Here is a 16,361-nt window from a genome sequence, read left to right as displayed (position 1 = left end):
CCAATTGCCCTTTCCATTATTGAATGCCCACAAAATATACACAAAAAAAGAACTCAAATAATAATTAAAAAAAAAAACTGTTAAACTCCTGACCTGAAGATTTTAAGCTGCCCAATGATCAACTCTCCGCACATATGTGAAGAAACGGTCTTTGTGTAGCAGAAAGCTGAATGCTTCTCTTCCTGGTACTGTCACTTTGGCACAGCTCTTAGGTTGCAGCAAAACTTTTCCCTGCGGTCACCCTGCATGGTCAGACCCTACTTCACCACTCCCCCACCAAAGTCAAAAAGGGGCTCCCCCTCTCTGCTGTCCTGGGCAAGAAAATCTTCAAGTACTTTCAGTGGATCCCGCAGAAAAACAACAAGCACGGTGATGTTGTCCCCCGAGCCACCCTCTTTGGCTGCCTTAACTAGCCTCATTGCAACATGCTGCCCATCACCTCCATTTTCCTGAAGGTGAGCAAAGACAAGGTCTGGGACCTCTGATGGGGACACAGCATCAAAGAAGCCATCACACGCCAGAACCAGAAAATCCTCTGAGCCATCGAGTACGTGAGAGGTTACATCGCCCTCACCAGAGACATATGGCTTCTGATCAATGTCACCTGCAGAAACAATCAGAATAATTTTACATATATACACACACATTTTATATATATATATATATATATATATATATATATATAAAAACACAAAACAGGGCAATATGGGAGGTGAATAGTTGTTTCTGATTCAGTATTAGACTAATTATACCTGGAAAACAACAGGCAGACTGTAAACATCATAGCTTCCATTGAATTTTATGTTTCTATATGGGGGTAGTAGAAGCATTGTTAAACACTCATCTACAGACACCAGACAAGCCAGAAGGCTTGTTTTCCCCTCAAAAATCTCATGGTGCTGCCACAACCACAAGGGATTCTGGGTAGGCGCATTGCATAGTGGATCACCTTTGCCTATATATCCACTTTATACATGGATCCCTTGAAAGTAATTGCCCGCTATGTTTCTATATGTAAACTGACCAAATACAAATGGAAAAACATTGCTTTAATGGAAACTTCCTAAGAAAACTTAAAAAAGAATACTGCTAACAGAATATTATGCAATGTTACATGCATGGTTTCAGTGTTATGTTATGCCCCCTTTGTACAGTTATCTTTAGACATTATCATGTTCAGAAGTTTGAGGCTTTGTTTCCCACTCTACATTTTATCAAATAGTTTTTGTCATTTATTTTGACATTTACAGACAAGTTCTTTCTGGAGACCAATGCAGTATGGGAACTACAAACCTTCCTCAATGGGTAGATAAACTGGCTTTGGCAATCTTTATTGGGGCCAATATGACTCGTGGATAAGCCACAGATCCATGAACTAGTAGGCATCATTTACAAACAGTAAAATATAACAAATACACTGTCTCATAATATAATGTTGGAATGCATATATGATATGTATGAGCTACGGCCAAGCTACAAAATGAAAGCTTGTATAGTATTATATAGGATAATGTTTAAAAGTGTATGCGTGCATTTACACTATAATATATCTCATCACCTCTGTGTGGGAACTCAGATGTCTTCTAGCTATACCAATTGTATTCAAATAGAAGTTTGAAAGAAAAAGTGCAAACAAAATGCAAAACCAAAAACACAACAATTTCTTACCAATAGCTCTGGACACAGCAAGGGTTCCGTTGACCCTCCAGCAGCCCATAAAAGCGACACAGCCTCCCATGGCTTCTATTCTTTCACGCTCATCCTATAAAAGTAAAATATCAGAACGTGAGTAAGGGAGACTTGGCGAGGTTCAACACAGCACAAGGGAAACAAAATAACTAGATAAAAAGTTATTTAATGCAAAAGTGCAACCTCTATACTAACGGAGTCCCAAAAGGAGCTTATACAGATGCTTTAATTGAACGGTGAAACAATGGACTGACATCTGGTTTAAAAGTCAAGGTAGCTACATAGCCCCCGCTCCAAAGAAAACCGGCATTAATTAGGAAATATAGTGTTTTGGGGGTTGCTTACCTCTCGTTCTGGCTTGTGAGGGTCCATGAGTGTAACATAATTCCCCTGCCTTACAAGGAGAGCCTGAGAGTCCCCCAGCCATGCCACATGCAGTCTTTCACCCTCCAGTAAAGCGCACACTCCAGTTGTGCCGCTCCGCAGCCTCTGCAAGGAGATGTAATGGGGTCAAGTATAGATAGACAGGAAAACATATCTAAACTATTCCCAAAGCATGGAACATAAAAACAGGCAGATGTCCATAGATATCAAATATCCATCTATCTCACTGGCAAGCCAAAGAGCCCAGTTTGGGGGATTTGCAAGACAAAGTTAGATATTGTATGCATTAAAATGTACAATATAAAATTAAAATGGAAGCACCCATTCAAGGCTATAAAAGCCAACAAAACAAATTACAAATTATTAAAATGTACACTGTATGTAATGGAACATCTATGTCCAATTCTTGAAGTGGGGGGGGGATCAAATACAAATAGAAATAAAAGAGATAAGGGAATAAAAAGGATCCAAAAACACTCCTAAAAGGTCATTTAATGGCTTGGGGGGTTTAACTAACAAGATTAGTCCAATCAATCCTTAGGATTCTCCTGAGAACAATACAGGAATATTAGGAAAGTCAATCTTCACCGTTTCTATACAGTTGTTCTTAACCCCCATTTTTGGTTGTATCGTCTTTGGTTGTACAGCCTGCTTATTGTCTTCCACAGGCTGTTTGTCTTAGTCTGTCAATTCTCTTCTTGTCATACCCCTTGAATATATGTATTGTATTAAGCGCTGCAATAATAATAATAATAATAATAATAAATGCTTTTCCCTGGTCTCAGCGAATATACTTCAGAGTGGTTTGTGATCACATACCAGCTGGGATCAGCAACAGCCATTACTCTGTATCCATATTTCTTTGTATTAGGGCTGCAACTAACGATTATTTTAATAATCGATTAGTTGGCCGATTATTTTTTCGATTAATCGATTAATCGGATAAAAAAATAATTTTTTTTCAATTTAAAATAATGTAATAAAAAACGTACAATTTACACTTTCATCTCTATCACAATGGCCTCTCTCTATTCACCTTCTTATTTTACTGACATAATAATAAAAGCTACAAGAACCCAAACACTGTTTCTCAAACTAGGTTTTAATACAAAGTTATTAGTAAATATTAATTCATATGTTAACTATTTTTCATATTTAATAAAAACTATGAGAAAAAAGCCTTGTTTAAATTTTTTTTATTTACCAAACTGCCCCCGGTTATGCACATCTGACCCCCAGCTTGCCACTCTGCCCCCATATATGCCTTATACCTCTTATATGCCAGTGATATGCAATATGCAACTGAGCCCCCTGATATACCTTTTACCCCCAGATATGTTTTATGCCCCCCTGATATGCCTAATATCGATATGCCTTATACCCCCTATATGCCCTGAAATTCATAATACCCCCCATATACCACTATAACTCACCCATACACCACTCTGGCTCCTCCCATACACCACTCTGGCTCCTGCCCCTCCCATACACCACTCTGGCTCCTGCCCCTCCCATACACCACTCTGGCTCCTGCCCCTCCCATACTCCACTCTGCCTCCTCCCCCCTGTCGCTCGTGTATCACTAGAGATACTCACCGTAGGAGTTATTCTGCCCAGAAAACTGCTGAATAGGGAGAAGCCCCAACAGTGGTAATCCAGGACTTAGATGATCCCAACAGTGAGACACTCTCCGTGAACACAGGTAGCGGGTAAGTACTGAGTATGGCAAACAGGTACAGGTGTGGATGTCAGACAAGCCAGGTCGGTACACAGGAGCAGGTTAGCAGACAAGCCGGGTCGGTACACAGGAGCAGGTAAGCAGACAAGCCGGGTCGGTACACAGGAGCAGGTTAGCAGACAAGCCGGGTCGGTACACAGGAGCAGGTTAGCAGACAAGCCGGGTCGGTACACAGGAGCAGGTTAGCAGACAAGCCGGGTCGGTACACAGGAGCAGGTTAGCAGACAAGCCGGGTCGGTACACAGGAGCAGGTTAGCAGACAAGCCGGGTCGGTACACAGGAGCAGGTTAGCAGAGGTACAAAATCACAAAGGCAAAAGGGAGGTCAAGCAGGCAAGGGTCCAAAAAACAACGATCAGCAGCAAACTCAGAGTCACAGGCAAAGACCACAACAGGGTGCCTGTGAAAGGACAGCAAGGTTTTTAAATCTGGCGCCAAACAGAAGATCCCGCCCCTAGCAGAGTCAAGGCCACGCCTCCAGACGTCCACGGCACCAGCCAGAAGGAGTAGCTGCGCCCCTAGTGGACGGACCGGCGGCTGGGCAGCAGGTAAGGGAACTCCTCTGGGAACTCCTGCATAGACGGGCAGCCTTAGATCTGCTCGTCGAGGAGTTCCCGGATCCGACCCTCCTTCTCCCGTGTCGGCGGTCGGTCTGTTCGCCGCCGGCACGGAGAGAACGTGTACGTCCCTCGGGTGCCCGTGCGCCGCGAGCGGTAGTCCGCTCGCCGACCACGGGTCCGGAGGGAGAAGTATCGGGTCCCCGTGATCTGCGAGCAGACCCCCGCCCGCGGCTAACATGACCCGAGGACGTGACAGTGACATTACCCCCCTCCCCGAAGGCCGTAAATTCCCAGGTTTATCGGGATTTTTAGCATAAAAGGAGCGAAGTAAGGCAGGGGCATGTAAATCCGAGGACCGAACCCATGACCTTTCCTCCGGACCATAACCCTTCCAATGAACTAAATAATGAATAGAATTTCTAACTTTCTTAGAATCAAGAATAGATTGTACTTCATATTCAGTGTGGGAATCCACAATCACAGAACGCGGATGAGGGGTAAATTTGGAGAACCGGTTACAGGTAAGGGGTTTAAGCAGGGAAACATGAAAAACACGGGGTATTCTAAGGGAAGGGGGAAGGAACAACTCGTAGGCGACAGGATTAATTTTACGAAGAATCCGGAAAGGACCGATATATCGAGGGGCGAGTTTCATGGATGGGACTTTAAGTTTAATGTTTTTGGTAGATAGCCAGACTCTATCACCTGCCATAAATGAGGGGCCTAAACGACGATGACGGTCAGAGTGGCGTTTGAAATTACAGGCTGCCTTATCTAAAGATTGATGAACCTTTTCCCAAACTAACGGTAATTGTCGGATATACAGATCTACAGCAGGAACCTGGGAGTCACCGAGTGAAGCGGGCAGAGATGACGGATGATAGCCGTAATCACAGAAGAAAGGAGAAACAGCAGAGGATTCATGAACGACATTATTTCTGGCAAATTCTGCCCAAGGCAGAAGTTGAGACCAATTATTTTGGTGATCATTAATAAATAGACGTAAAAACTGTTCTAAGGTTTGATTGGTTCTTTCCGAAATACCGTTAGTTTGGGGGTGATAAGCGGAGGAAAAGGCTAAAGATATGCCCAAAGAGGCACAGAATGTTTTCCAAAATAAAGCCGTAAATTGTACCCCACGATCAGATACCACTTGCAGCGGAATGCCATGCAGACGGATAACATTGGCAACGAAAACAGGCACTAACTCAGGAGCCGAAGGTAATTTGGGAAGGGGAACGAAATGTGCCATTTTAGAAAACCGATCAACCACCACCCAAATGACAGTATTGCCCTCAGATGGCGGGAGCTCGACGATGAAGTCCATAGCTAAGTGTGTCCAGGGTCGAAGGGGAATGGGCAAAGGTTGAAGCAGACCGGACGGCTTGGCATGAGAACCTTTGGCGATCGCGCAAGCGGTACAGGAGGCAACATAATCCACACAATCAGACCTGACATCGGGCCACCAAAACTGCCTACTCACAATCTCAACAGTACGACGGGCACAAGGGTGGCCAGAAGGTAGAGAAGCATGTGCCCAGGACAAAACATTTTCCCTTTCAGATGCAGGAACAAAAAGAGTACCCATCGGCCATTTACTATGAACCGGAACCGCAGTCTGAGCGGGATACGGGAAACCAGGGGGGAATGTAAGTGGGTGGAAACCGCAGAGATAATCCGGGATGGTGAAATAATGGGTTCGGGCTCAGACTTAGTATCCGCGTTAGATACGAACTGTCTGGACAACGCATCAGCCTTAATATTCTTGGACCCTGGACGGTACGAGATAAAGAACATAAATCTAGAAAGAAACAGAGACCATCTGGCTTGCCTAGGATTAAGTCTTTTAGCATGGCTAAGATACTCAAGGTTCTTATGGTCAGTTAAAATAGTTATAGGATTTCTTGCCCCTTCCAGCAGATGTCTCCACTCTTGAAGGGCCATAACAATGCCTAACAGTTCACGATTCCCCACGTCATAATTCATTTCAGTCGTAGAAAATTTCTTGGAAAAATAGGCACACGGATGGAGTTTAGAGTAGAAATCCCTGCGCTGTGAAAGGACAGCTCCTACCCCCACCTCAGAAGCATCCACCTCAACAATAAAGGGTTTGGAAGCGTCAGGGTGACATAATATCGGTGCAGTAGCGAAGGCATTCTTAAGTAATGCGAAAGCCTGAAGAGCCTCTGCAGACCAGTGTTTACAATCAGAACCTTTTCTGGTCATATTGGTAAGAGGAGTCACAATCTTGGAAACATTTTTAATAAATTTTCTATAATAATTAGCAAAGCCCAAAAATCTCTGAAGAGGACGTAATGCTTGCGGTTGAGGCCATTCTGAGATGGCGGAAAGTTTTGAAGGGTCCATCTCAAATCCAGAGGCTGAAATTATGAAGCCCAAAAAAGAGACGCGAGGTACTTCAAATAGGCATTTCTCGAGTTTGGCGTATAATCTATTTTGACGAAGACGCTGCAGTACAATACGAACATGGGAACGATGCGACTGGAGGTCCGGAGAATGAATCAAAATATCGTCTAAGTAGACAATGACGAATTGAAATGATATATCACGGAAAATGTCATTAATGAGTTCCTGAAACACCGCGGGGAGCGTTACATAACCCAAACGGCATGACGGTGTATTCATAGTGTCCCGCATATCCTTAAAACGGATTTCATGGGAGTCCAACATCTGTCCATGTGACGAAAGTACCTTGTTTAACTCAGTAGGATCCATGACCCTGTTGTAATGTCGCTCGTGTATCACTAGAGATACTCACCGCAGGAGTTATTCTGCCCAGAAAACTGCTGAATAGGGAGAAGCCCCAACAGTGGTAATCCAGGACTTAGATGATCCCAACAGTGAGACACTCTCCGTGAACACAGGTAGCGGGTAAGTACTGAGTATGGCAAACAGGTACAGGTGAGGATGTCAGACAAGCCAGACAAGCCAGGTCGGTACACAGGAGCAGGTAAGCAGACAAGCCGGGTCGGTACACAGGAGCAGGTTAGCAGACAAGCCGGGTCGGTACACAGGAGCAGGTTAGCAGACAAGCCGGGTCGGTACACAGGAGCAGGTTAGCAGACAAGCCGGGTCGGTACACAGGAGCAGGTTAGCAGACAAGCCGGGTCGGTACACAGGAGCAGGTTAGCAGAGGTACAAAATCACAAAGGCAAAAGGGAGGTCAAGCAGGCAAGGGTCCAAAAAACAACGATCAGCAGCAAACTCAGAGTCACAGGCAAAGCAGACCCCCGCCCGCGGCTAACATGACCCGAGGACGTGACAGTGACACCCCCTCCCATACTCCACTCTGCCTCCTCCCCCCTCCCATACTCCACTCTGCCCCCCCCCCCCCATACATCACTTTGCCTCCTCCCCCTCCCATATACCACTTTGCCCCCTCCCATACTCCACTCTGGCTCCTCCCCCTCCCATACACCACTCTGCCTCCTCCCCCCTCCCATACTCCACTCTGCCTCCTGTCAGCCACGGAGGTTCACAAGACACCAGGGAGCCGGGTAGAGAGGCAGAGTGCCGTATGGGAGGGGGAGGAGCCAGAGTGGTGTATGGGAGGGTGGCTCCCATACACCCCTCTGACTCCTCCCCCCTCCCATACACCGCTCTGCCTCTCTACCCGGCTCCGTTACTGACAGGAACTTTCACTGCAGCTTCATAGAAGCCTCAGCGTAAGTGAAGGTGAGTAACAGAGGCTGCGATGCAGACCCCCACCGGCTGACAAAGAGGATGATCCTCTGTCAGCCGGTGGGGGTCTAAACGATGCGCACAGACAGCCTCCGTTACTGCCCTTCACTTACGCTGAGGCTTCTATGAAGTCAGTAACGGAGCCGGGTAGAGAGGCAGAGTGATGTATGGGAGGGGGAGAGAGACGGAAGTGAGAGACTGGCCGACAGTGAGGGGAATCCAGGTCCCCTGCAGCGTTGCGGGGGATCTGGATTCTAGTGTTATAATCCGATCTCTGTTTGAGGTCGGATTATAATTTTTTATAAATCGATAAAAATCGATTCGATTAATCGATAATGAAAATCGTTGACAACGATTTTCATTATCGATTATTATCGATTTTATCAATTAGTTGTTTCAGCCCTACTTTGTATTATACCACTGACACAGGAGTTATAACAACATCATCAGCATAGAAACCGAGAAGATTGACTTTCTTAATACTCCTCAAGGATTGATTGGGTATTATTACTATAATTTTATTGGGGGTTTTTTTGTTATATAGCGCCAACAATATATGCAGTGCTTCATACAATACATATATTCAAGGGGTGAGACAAGACGAGAATTGACAGACTAAGACAAACCGATATTAGGTAGAGTGGGTCCTGTTTTCCCCGTAGAGGCACTTCAATTACCTGATTCCTAACCCTATTCAGGATCTACTGAAAATTCAAAGTTAGATAAAAAAAAAAAATAAAAAAAAAAAATAAAAAAAAAAACAATTTAACATGTTTCACATGTAACTGTAGGAACCAGCTAAAGCATGTTGGTTAACCCCTTTGTGATGGGACTGTTTATTGTATATTTTTTCATGACAAGAAGGATTTTCTTTACATACCACTGTTTTGATCATATTATATAATGTATTATAGAGCTTGACAAACCCTGGACGCCAGGGCTTTGTGGTACAAGGGGGTAACAACTGGCCAGGGCTATGATTGCGAATTAGACACCCCACACTTTCCTGTGGTGGGGCAGTGAACAGGGTCCCAGCAGGGTCACATAATTTGCATTACCTGACCCCACCCCCACAAGAAACATAGGGCGCTGGATTCACAATGGCAGAAGATAGGTAGTGTTTTGGCAGGTAGCGACAAGGTGGGGCGAGTGTGTGCGTGTATACTGTAGTGTCAGAGTCAGTGTATGTGTGCATTTCTATATATGTATAGTGTTAGCCAGTGGGTGTATGTTTGTGGATAGAGTGTGCATGTGTATAAGAGTGTAGCATTAGCGCTTATGGTGTTGTGTATGTTACAGTATTGCATTAGCATGAGTGTGTATGTCAGCATATAGTGTGTGTTTTAGTGTATGGTATTAGCACGTGTGTACATGAGCATATGTTCCCGAGCATGGCGTTAGCATGTGCGTGTCTGTTACTGTACACAGTGTTAGAGTGTGTAAATACAAATAAACATACAAGCTTGAACTGTCATGAACTGCAGTACCGTACAATGTGGTGCAGCACTGAAGAATATCAGGAAGGGGACATCTCAAAACGGGTGTTTGAATCTTAAAATTAATTTAAAAAAAGGTGACATCAACTCAGGCACACCCTTTGTAAAGCTTATTTCCTTAATAATATTTGTTTGTTTTTTGTAAGGGGCTGGACTCACCCATCAACTGTAGCAGTCCAGCACTAAAGCAGTTAAGCTTGAGCATGTTTCTAGTGATCAATCAACCAGCAGTAGCTTCTGCTCCCTTCTTATATTTTATTTTGCTGTGGTTCATTTATTGCACTACAAAATATGTTGCCAATCTATAGATGAATTGTAATATAAAACAACACAGTGTCATAAGAGTCCCCAAGCAAGACATTAACTGCGAGATGTGTTGTGGTCTTCAGTGTTGGCATGTATGACTATTTCAAATTTCATTATTTTATTCTGTTTAAATATGCTTGCCATGCCTGTAGCTTACACAAGATGCTGAAGTATAAGCCAAGCACAACCCCGGTTTTCCACTCACCTCTCTCTTTGCCTTCTGAAGAAACATAATGTCTGTACGCTGGAAGGATTCTTTCAGAGCCCGTCCTGGGTCTTGTGCCAGGGATTCGTGCCGAGCAACGTTCACATGAACATGGGCTGCTGCATAGTTGGCAGCATCAACTCCACCATGCCCATCAAATACTGCAAAATATGACCTCTCTACACCATCCTGTGAACAAGATACAGCGTAGCGAAGCAGTGAATTAACTGTGCAATGGACTGCTTAACAAACAAAGTGGACAAGTGGTAGTTATAGACAGTTATTCCATATAAGAGACAAATCCTCACATTCTGAGAGTAAAATAGGTTTATGGTGGAGGTCATAAGTCTTTGCATGCATCCTTTAATCCAATGCAGGAGGTGACTAACATACAGAATGACACTCCTGTTGCGTATAATAGGCCCATGTGAAGACGAAAATTATTTGATCAAAAGATTAGTAGCCATCATGGCCTCCTCATTCTTCCTAATCCCACTATATATGGACACAATTCATGTTACCGTGATGCCATGTAGCTGATTGAACTCCAATATGGCTACGTGTCGATCCTCCATCTTCCTGCGTGTGTTGCGAATGGCATGGGCAGAAATATTCAACTGGCAAGCAGGCTGTGTAATGGGGGGTAGACATTTTTGCCACTGACTGCTGATTTCCTGTAGACAGCTGAGGCAGTGACGGAGTAAGGAATCAGAACAGAGATCTGCAAGACAGGCAAGACCGTGAGGAGGGGAGAAAGCAACACCAAACGGAAATGCTAGTATCAGTATACAGTGTAGCTGGCATAGAATAGAATCAGGCCCGGACTGGGACAAAAAATAGGCCTGGGCATTTAAGCCTGAGCAGCCCATTTTTATTTATTTATTTATCGTTAAAGCCCACCCTTCATGTACCATCTTTGCATTTACTCACTCATTCACACAAATCATTAACACATTCATTAATGCAGTCTCACAAATCATTCAAGCAATTCACCCACACATGAATTCATTAATTGTCATACGCATTCACACAATTCATCCACACATTTATTCATTCATTCTCATACGCATTCACACTACCCCTTCTCCCCATCTTATCTGCCCCTTCTATGTTCCCCCTTTTCACTATGTACCTCCTTCCCCACTTCTCAATATGTATCCCCTCTCCCCATTTCTCACTAACCCCCCTCTGCCCCTTCTCACTGCACCCCCCTCCCTCACCCTACTTACCTTGTTGCCAGAGCAAGCAGCAACTGCGACCGGGCCCGCGGCAGGGGCTGATGGAGCTGCAGCTCCAGGCCCCTACCTTAAGATAGGCCCAGTCAGGACGCAGGGCCCCTTAAGCCCGCCGCAACTGCGACCGGGTCTGCCACTCTAAGGGGCCGGGAAGCCCCCACCAGGGCCAGCCTTAGGGGTCTGCGGCCAGACAGGGCTTAAATTAAAACATCGGGGTTTTTTTTTTAACTTTATTTAACATCCTCCATGTTAAATAAAGTTAATAGGCATAGGCCCAGTCAGTCCGGTCCTGACTGGGCCTATTTTAAGGTAGGAGCCTGGAGCTGCAGCTCCATCAGCCCCTAAGTCAATCCGGGCCTGAATAGAATGAGTATGAACAATGGCAATACAGGTTCTGAAATCATACCCTAAATAATATTTGTCACTCACGGACTGTAAGTAAAAAACACGAACTAGAACTCTAACAGAAAAAGGCTTTCAGGTAACATGTAAATGTTCATATGTTAAGAGGGCATTGAATGGAATAGGAACTAAAACCTTGTAGAACGGGAGTATGAGATGAGATGTAAGGTTAAATTCATTAGCACGGTGGTGGGGAGGAGCAGGGATACAGTACTGACATTAGGGCACGCTTGTCAAAGTCAATGAGATGTGAGAGTTTCCAGTCTTCCTGCTACCCACTCGGTAAATATACGGCCCGGTGTGTCCCATTGAAATTTTGGGTTATCAGGAAAGGTGAGGTGTGGGGTATATTGCTATTTGAACCTGATGTAATCTTTATTTTCTAGCCCTTTAAAATTGGGTATATAAGTGAACTGTCTCTGACTGGCTGCAGTAAGTCAGTCTAGGGAGTGTGCAAGAGGTTGGACAAGGAGGTTACTCCACAAAGTTGTTGAGCTAATTGTGAGTATGTGAATGCTTTGGTTTTCTTTAAAATGATACTAATCAGTTGTAGTTGTAATTTTTGTCCAGTAGAGGGAGAAGGGAAACTACTAAACATGCCCAGCAAGGGGGAGACTGCACACCCCACTTTAGGTTTTGTAAGGACTATGCTCACATATTTACCCAAACCAGGAGTCTGGAGTAGGTTATATAAAAGTAACAAAACACTCACAGTCCGTTCTCTCTGCATTCTCCTGCTCTCCCTCCTCTGAGTCTGCTGCTTCATTCCTCAGCAGAAATGTGGACAGGTCTGCCTCCAGCATCTGGTGGACAGAAGCCTGGACCAGACGGGCAGAAAGCCACGAGGGGGCTCCCCTGCAGATATCAAAAGAACAAGAACAGGCTAATTGTCAACATGGTACCCGCAGGGCAACAACAACATGAGAAACATCCTATTAACCCCTTCAATCCCCTATAGACGTACCGGGACGTCCAAAAAACCGCCCACTAAGAAACCCCTATGGCCGTACCGGTACGTCTAGCCCTTCGTCAGGGACACATCCCTTGTTACATGTTACAGATAGAAATGCCCGATTGCGCTTTACCTTCCAGGTGACGTCACCTGGAAGTTCACGGGAGGATCGGGTATCCCTGCAGGGTCTGTCTAGACCCTGCTGGGCTACCCGATCACTCCGATGAGGGAGCTGTAACAGTTTCCGGCACGAATGCTCTTCCTCTCTCCTCCATTATTGTGATGAGAGAGAGTGAAAGAGAGAGATCATCTTGCAGAACCTCAGAGTTTAGTGCAAAACCACATCGTATATAAACCCCCAAATACCTGTCTTACCCAAAATCCTCAAAAAAAAAAAAAAAAAAATACAAAAAAAAAAAAATTGGGTTTAGTTTGGTGGGTGGTTAGAGGGAATTGGGGATAGTGTAGTGTTTTAGAAATTGGGTAGGTAGATGTCGTGTACAATGGCGCAACGTGTCTTCAGCGCTGAGGAGGCTTATGACTTCCTCGCTCAGTCTGATGACGATGCCACTCTGACTGCATCGGATATTGATCCAATATCTGATGAATCTAGCTGTGCGTCAGATAATGACGAGTCAGAGGAAGAAGATGATGGCCAGGGTCCACCTGCTAAAGCCAGGCGTGGAGAGCCTGACTCTAAATATAATTGGGTGCCCCCAAATATGATAGACCCAGTAATCCCTGCTTTTACTGGGACTCCTGGCATCAGATGTGACATTGATGCTAGTGAGCCAAAGTCAATTTTCAATTTAATGTTTGCCCCCGAGTTTTTTGAGCTGCTAGCAGCTCAAACAAACATCTATGCAGCCCAGTGTCAGGCAGCTGACCAAGGAGACAGAAGCCAGACCTGGTACCTGACTCCCATGAAATTAGAAAATTTTGGGCCCTGACCCTTATGATGGGCATTGTGAAAAAGCCCACTATACGATCATATTGGAGCACAGATCCCATAATATCCACCCCTGCTTTTTTCCCAAATAATGCCCCGGAACAGGTACTTTGGGCTCCTAAAATTTTTTACATTTTAGCGACAATTCCCAATACCCCCCTAGAGAGCACCCCCAATTTGACCGTTTATATAAATTGAGGCCCATTATTAATTATTTTTCAAGTAAATTCCCTGAATTTTATACCCCCGATAAAAATGTGGCTATAGACGAGTCCCTGTTCCTATTGAAGGGTAGACTGAACTTCAAACAGTATATCCCGTCCAAGCGCTCGAGGTACGGTGTAAAGTTATATAAACTTTACTAGAGTGGGACGGGATATACGGTTTCCTTCAGAATCTACGAAGCGAAGGACAGTCACCTTGTTCCCCTGGCTGCCCACAATCTGTGGGTACTAGTGGGAAGATAGTGTGGGACCTGCTGTCCCCCTATTTGAATAAGGGCTACCACCTCTGGGTGGATAACTTTTATACCAGCCCAGATTTGTTTCATTTTTTATTTTTACAGCCAACCCGCAAGGGTTATCCTAAAAACCTTACATACCCAAAGCAGAGGCGCGGCACTACCAGTGTTCTGCGCAGTCAGGAGCTGTTGGCCCTCGGGTACACTGACAGGAAAGATGTGTATATCCTCTCCAGTATACACAACGAGAAGGTGGCACCTGTCAGTGTACGTGGGGAAGGTGATGCTCAGGGGCTCAAGCCTCAGTGCATCACCGATTACAACAAGAACATGGGGGGTGTAGATCTTTCTGACCAGTGTCTGCAGCCGTACCTGGTGCTGCGTAAGACCAAGACCTGGTACAAAAAGGTGGCCATTTACCTCACCCAGGTTGCCATGTACAACACATGTGTTGTACAAGAAATGTGCCACTGGGAAGATCTACACCTTCCTAGAGTTCCAGCTCAAAATCCTGAGGGATATCCTCTTTGAGCAGCCAATCCCTAATGTGCAGGATGAGAATGTCCTGCGTCTTACCGGCAGGCATTTTCCTTCTACAATCCCCACCACTGGTGCCAAACAGAAGCCTCAGAAAAGATGCAGAGTCTGTTACAAAAAGGGTATTAGGAAGGACTCCAGGTACCACTGCCCTTCCTGTCCCTCTTTGCCAGGACTCTGCACCGATGAGTGCTTCATGATCTACCACACCAAGGTAGATTATTACATTTCCGTTATACTTTTTTTTTGTGTTAGGGTGAGCCACAGGGGGGTATTTTCAATTGGCACAATTCCATAAGCTTTTTCCCTGCAAATTAAAAAAAAAACAAATAACCATATGCATAAAAAACCTATGCGTGTGGGGTATTTCCGTAATCAGTGATCCAGTATGCCGGCACGTTACAACTTATGCCCCGTAATGTCCAGAAAACAACAAAAAAAACTAGGCATGTGGAGTATTTCCGTAATCAGGAGAGGCGGCTGAACAATTTAGGATAGATTTCTCTGCCGTAACACATACCCTGTACAAAAAATCCTAAGAATACTAAAAAATCCTAAGACGCGTTGTTGAAAAAAGTGCAGGAACTAATTTCTGTGGCCACCTTTGACAGTGATTGGTGGCCAAATACCTGCATGTAGAATGCCCAAATACCTGATAGGATAGCCTGGGTTGTCTGCTTTACAGAAATATATACCTTTGTGGGTGTTTTTGTTTTATTTGTTTAAAATTAGAGTTGCAGTCCCATCATACCTAATGTAAAAATTTTACGGCTTTGTATAAAGTAATGTACACCTTGTAGTATGTTGGCTTTATGTGCTGGAAAAGTATGAAAATTCTATATAAATTAGCTATTTCTGAAATCAGGACACCTGAATTGATAAATTTGGATGGAATTTTCTGTCACTTTACCTCTCTATCTTTCCTTGAAAAAACAATATATAGTTTACATGGGTACTCTATTCACAGGAAAAGTGAATAATCGCTGAACCGACATAGCGCAAAAATGGCAAAATTGCTCCGGGCTTTGAGGTACCAAAAACCCCTGGGATTGAAGGGGTTAAGAACATTCTATTTAATATACACACACATACAAAAATACATTGGACACCCCTCCTAACTATCCCACATCTATTGCTAACAAGTGTATAAAATCAAGCACATAGGCAGCCATCTCCACAGATGGCAGACCAACATTGGCAGTAGAATGGGTTGTACTGAAGAGCTTTGGGATTTATAGGATGCCACCATCGCCACAGATCAGTTCATCAAGTTTCTGCCCTGGTTCACTGTAAGTGCTATTATTGCATTTAGGAGTAACAACAGTCCAGCTACAGGGCGGTAGACCACGCAAACTCATGTAGTGGAGCTGCCAAGAGTTCCAAACTGCCTCTGGAAGCAACATCAGCACAAGCACTGTGCGTCAGGAGCTTCATGGCTGAGCAGCTGCACACAAGCCAAAGATGCAGAATGCCAAGTGTTGGGTGAAATGGTGTGAAGCAAACGGCTACTGGACTCTGGAGCAATGGAAACACATTCTCTGGAGTGATGAATCTTGAGTCACTATCTAGAAGTCTGATGGATGAGTCTGGGTTTGGTGGATGCCTAGAGAACGCTACCTACCAGAATGCATAGTGCCTACTGTAAGATTTGGTATAGGGGGGGATAATGTGTAGGCTGTTTTTCAGGCTTGTGGCCAGGCCCAATAGTTCCAGCAAAAGGTAATGTTAACGCTACAACATATAAAGA

General features: G+C 44.6%; 1 protein-coding gene across 1 annotated transcript; it reads right to left on the bottom strand.

Moving 5' to 3' along the window:
• Positions 1 to 257: 257 nt before the first annotated feature.
• On the bottom strand, positions 258 to 10,759 carry LOC149290345 (protein phosphatase 1F-like). The gene is made up of 5 exons (XM_089489502.1): positions 10,601 to 10,759; positions 10,080 to 10,268; positions 2,035 to 2,178; positions 1,669 to 1,762; positions 258 to 604 (listed from the first exon to the last, which is right to left on the bottom strand). The coding sequence occupies exons 1-5, from the start codon at positions 10,652 to 10,654 to the stop codon at positions 258 to 260; spliced, it is 828 nt and encodes a 275-aa protein (XP_089345628.1). The 5' UTR covers positions 10,655 to 10,759.
• Between the last annotated feature and the right edge of the window lie 5,602 nt (positions 10,760 to 16,361).

Source organism: Sceloporus occidentalis, unplaced genomic scaffold (assembly GCF_023333645.1).
Source record: "Sceloporus occidentalis isolate IW3139 unplaced genomic scaffold, rSceOcc1.0.p SCAF_40, whole genome shotgun sequence".
NCBI classification, from domain to species: domain Eukaryota; kingdom Metazoa; phylum Chordata; class Lepidosauria; order Squamata; family Phrynosomatidae; genus Sceloporus; species Sceloporus occidentalis.
Note: the sequence above shows the minus strand (reverse complement) of the source record. Positions and strands in the feature narration are given on the sequence as shown.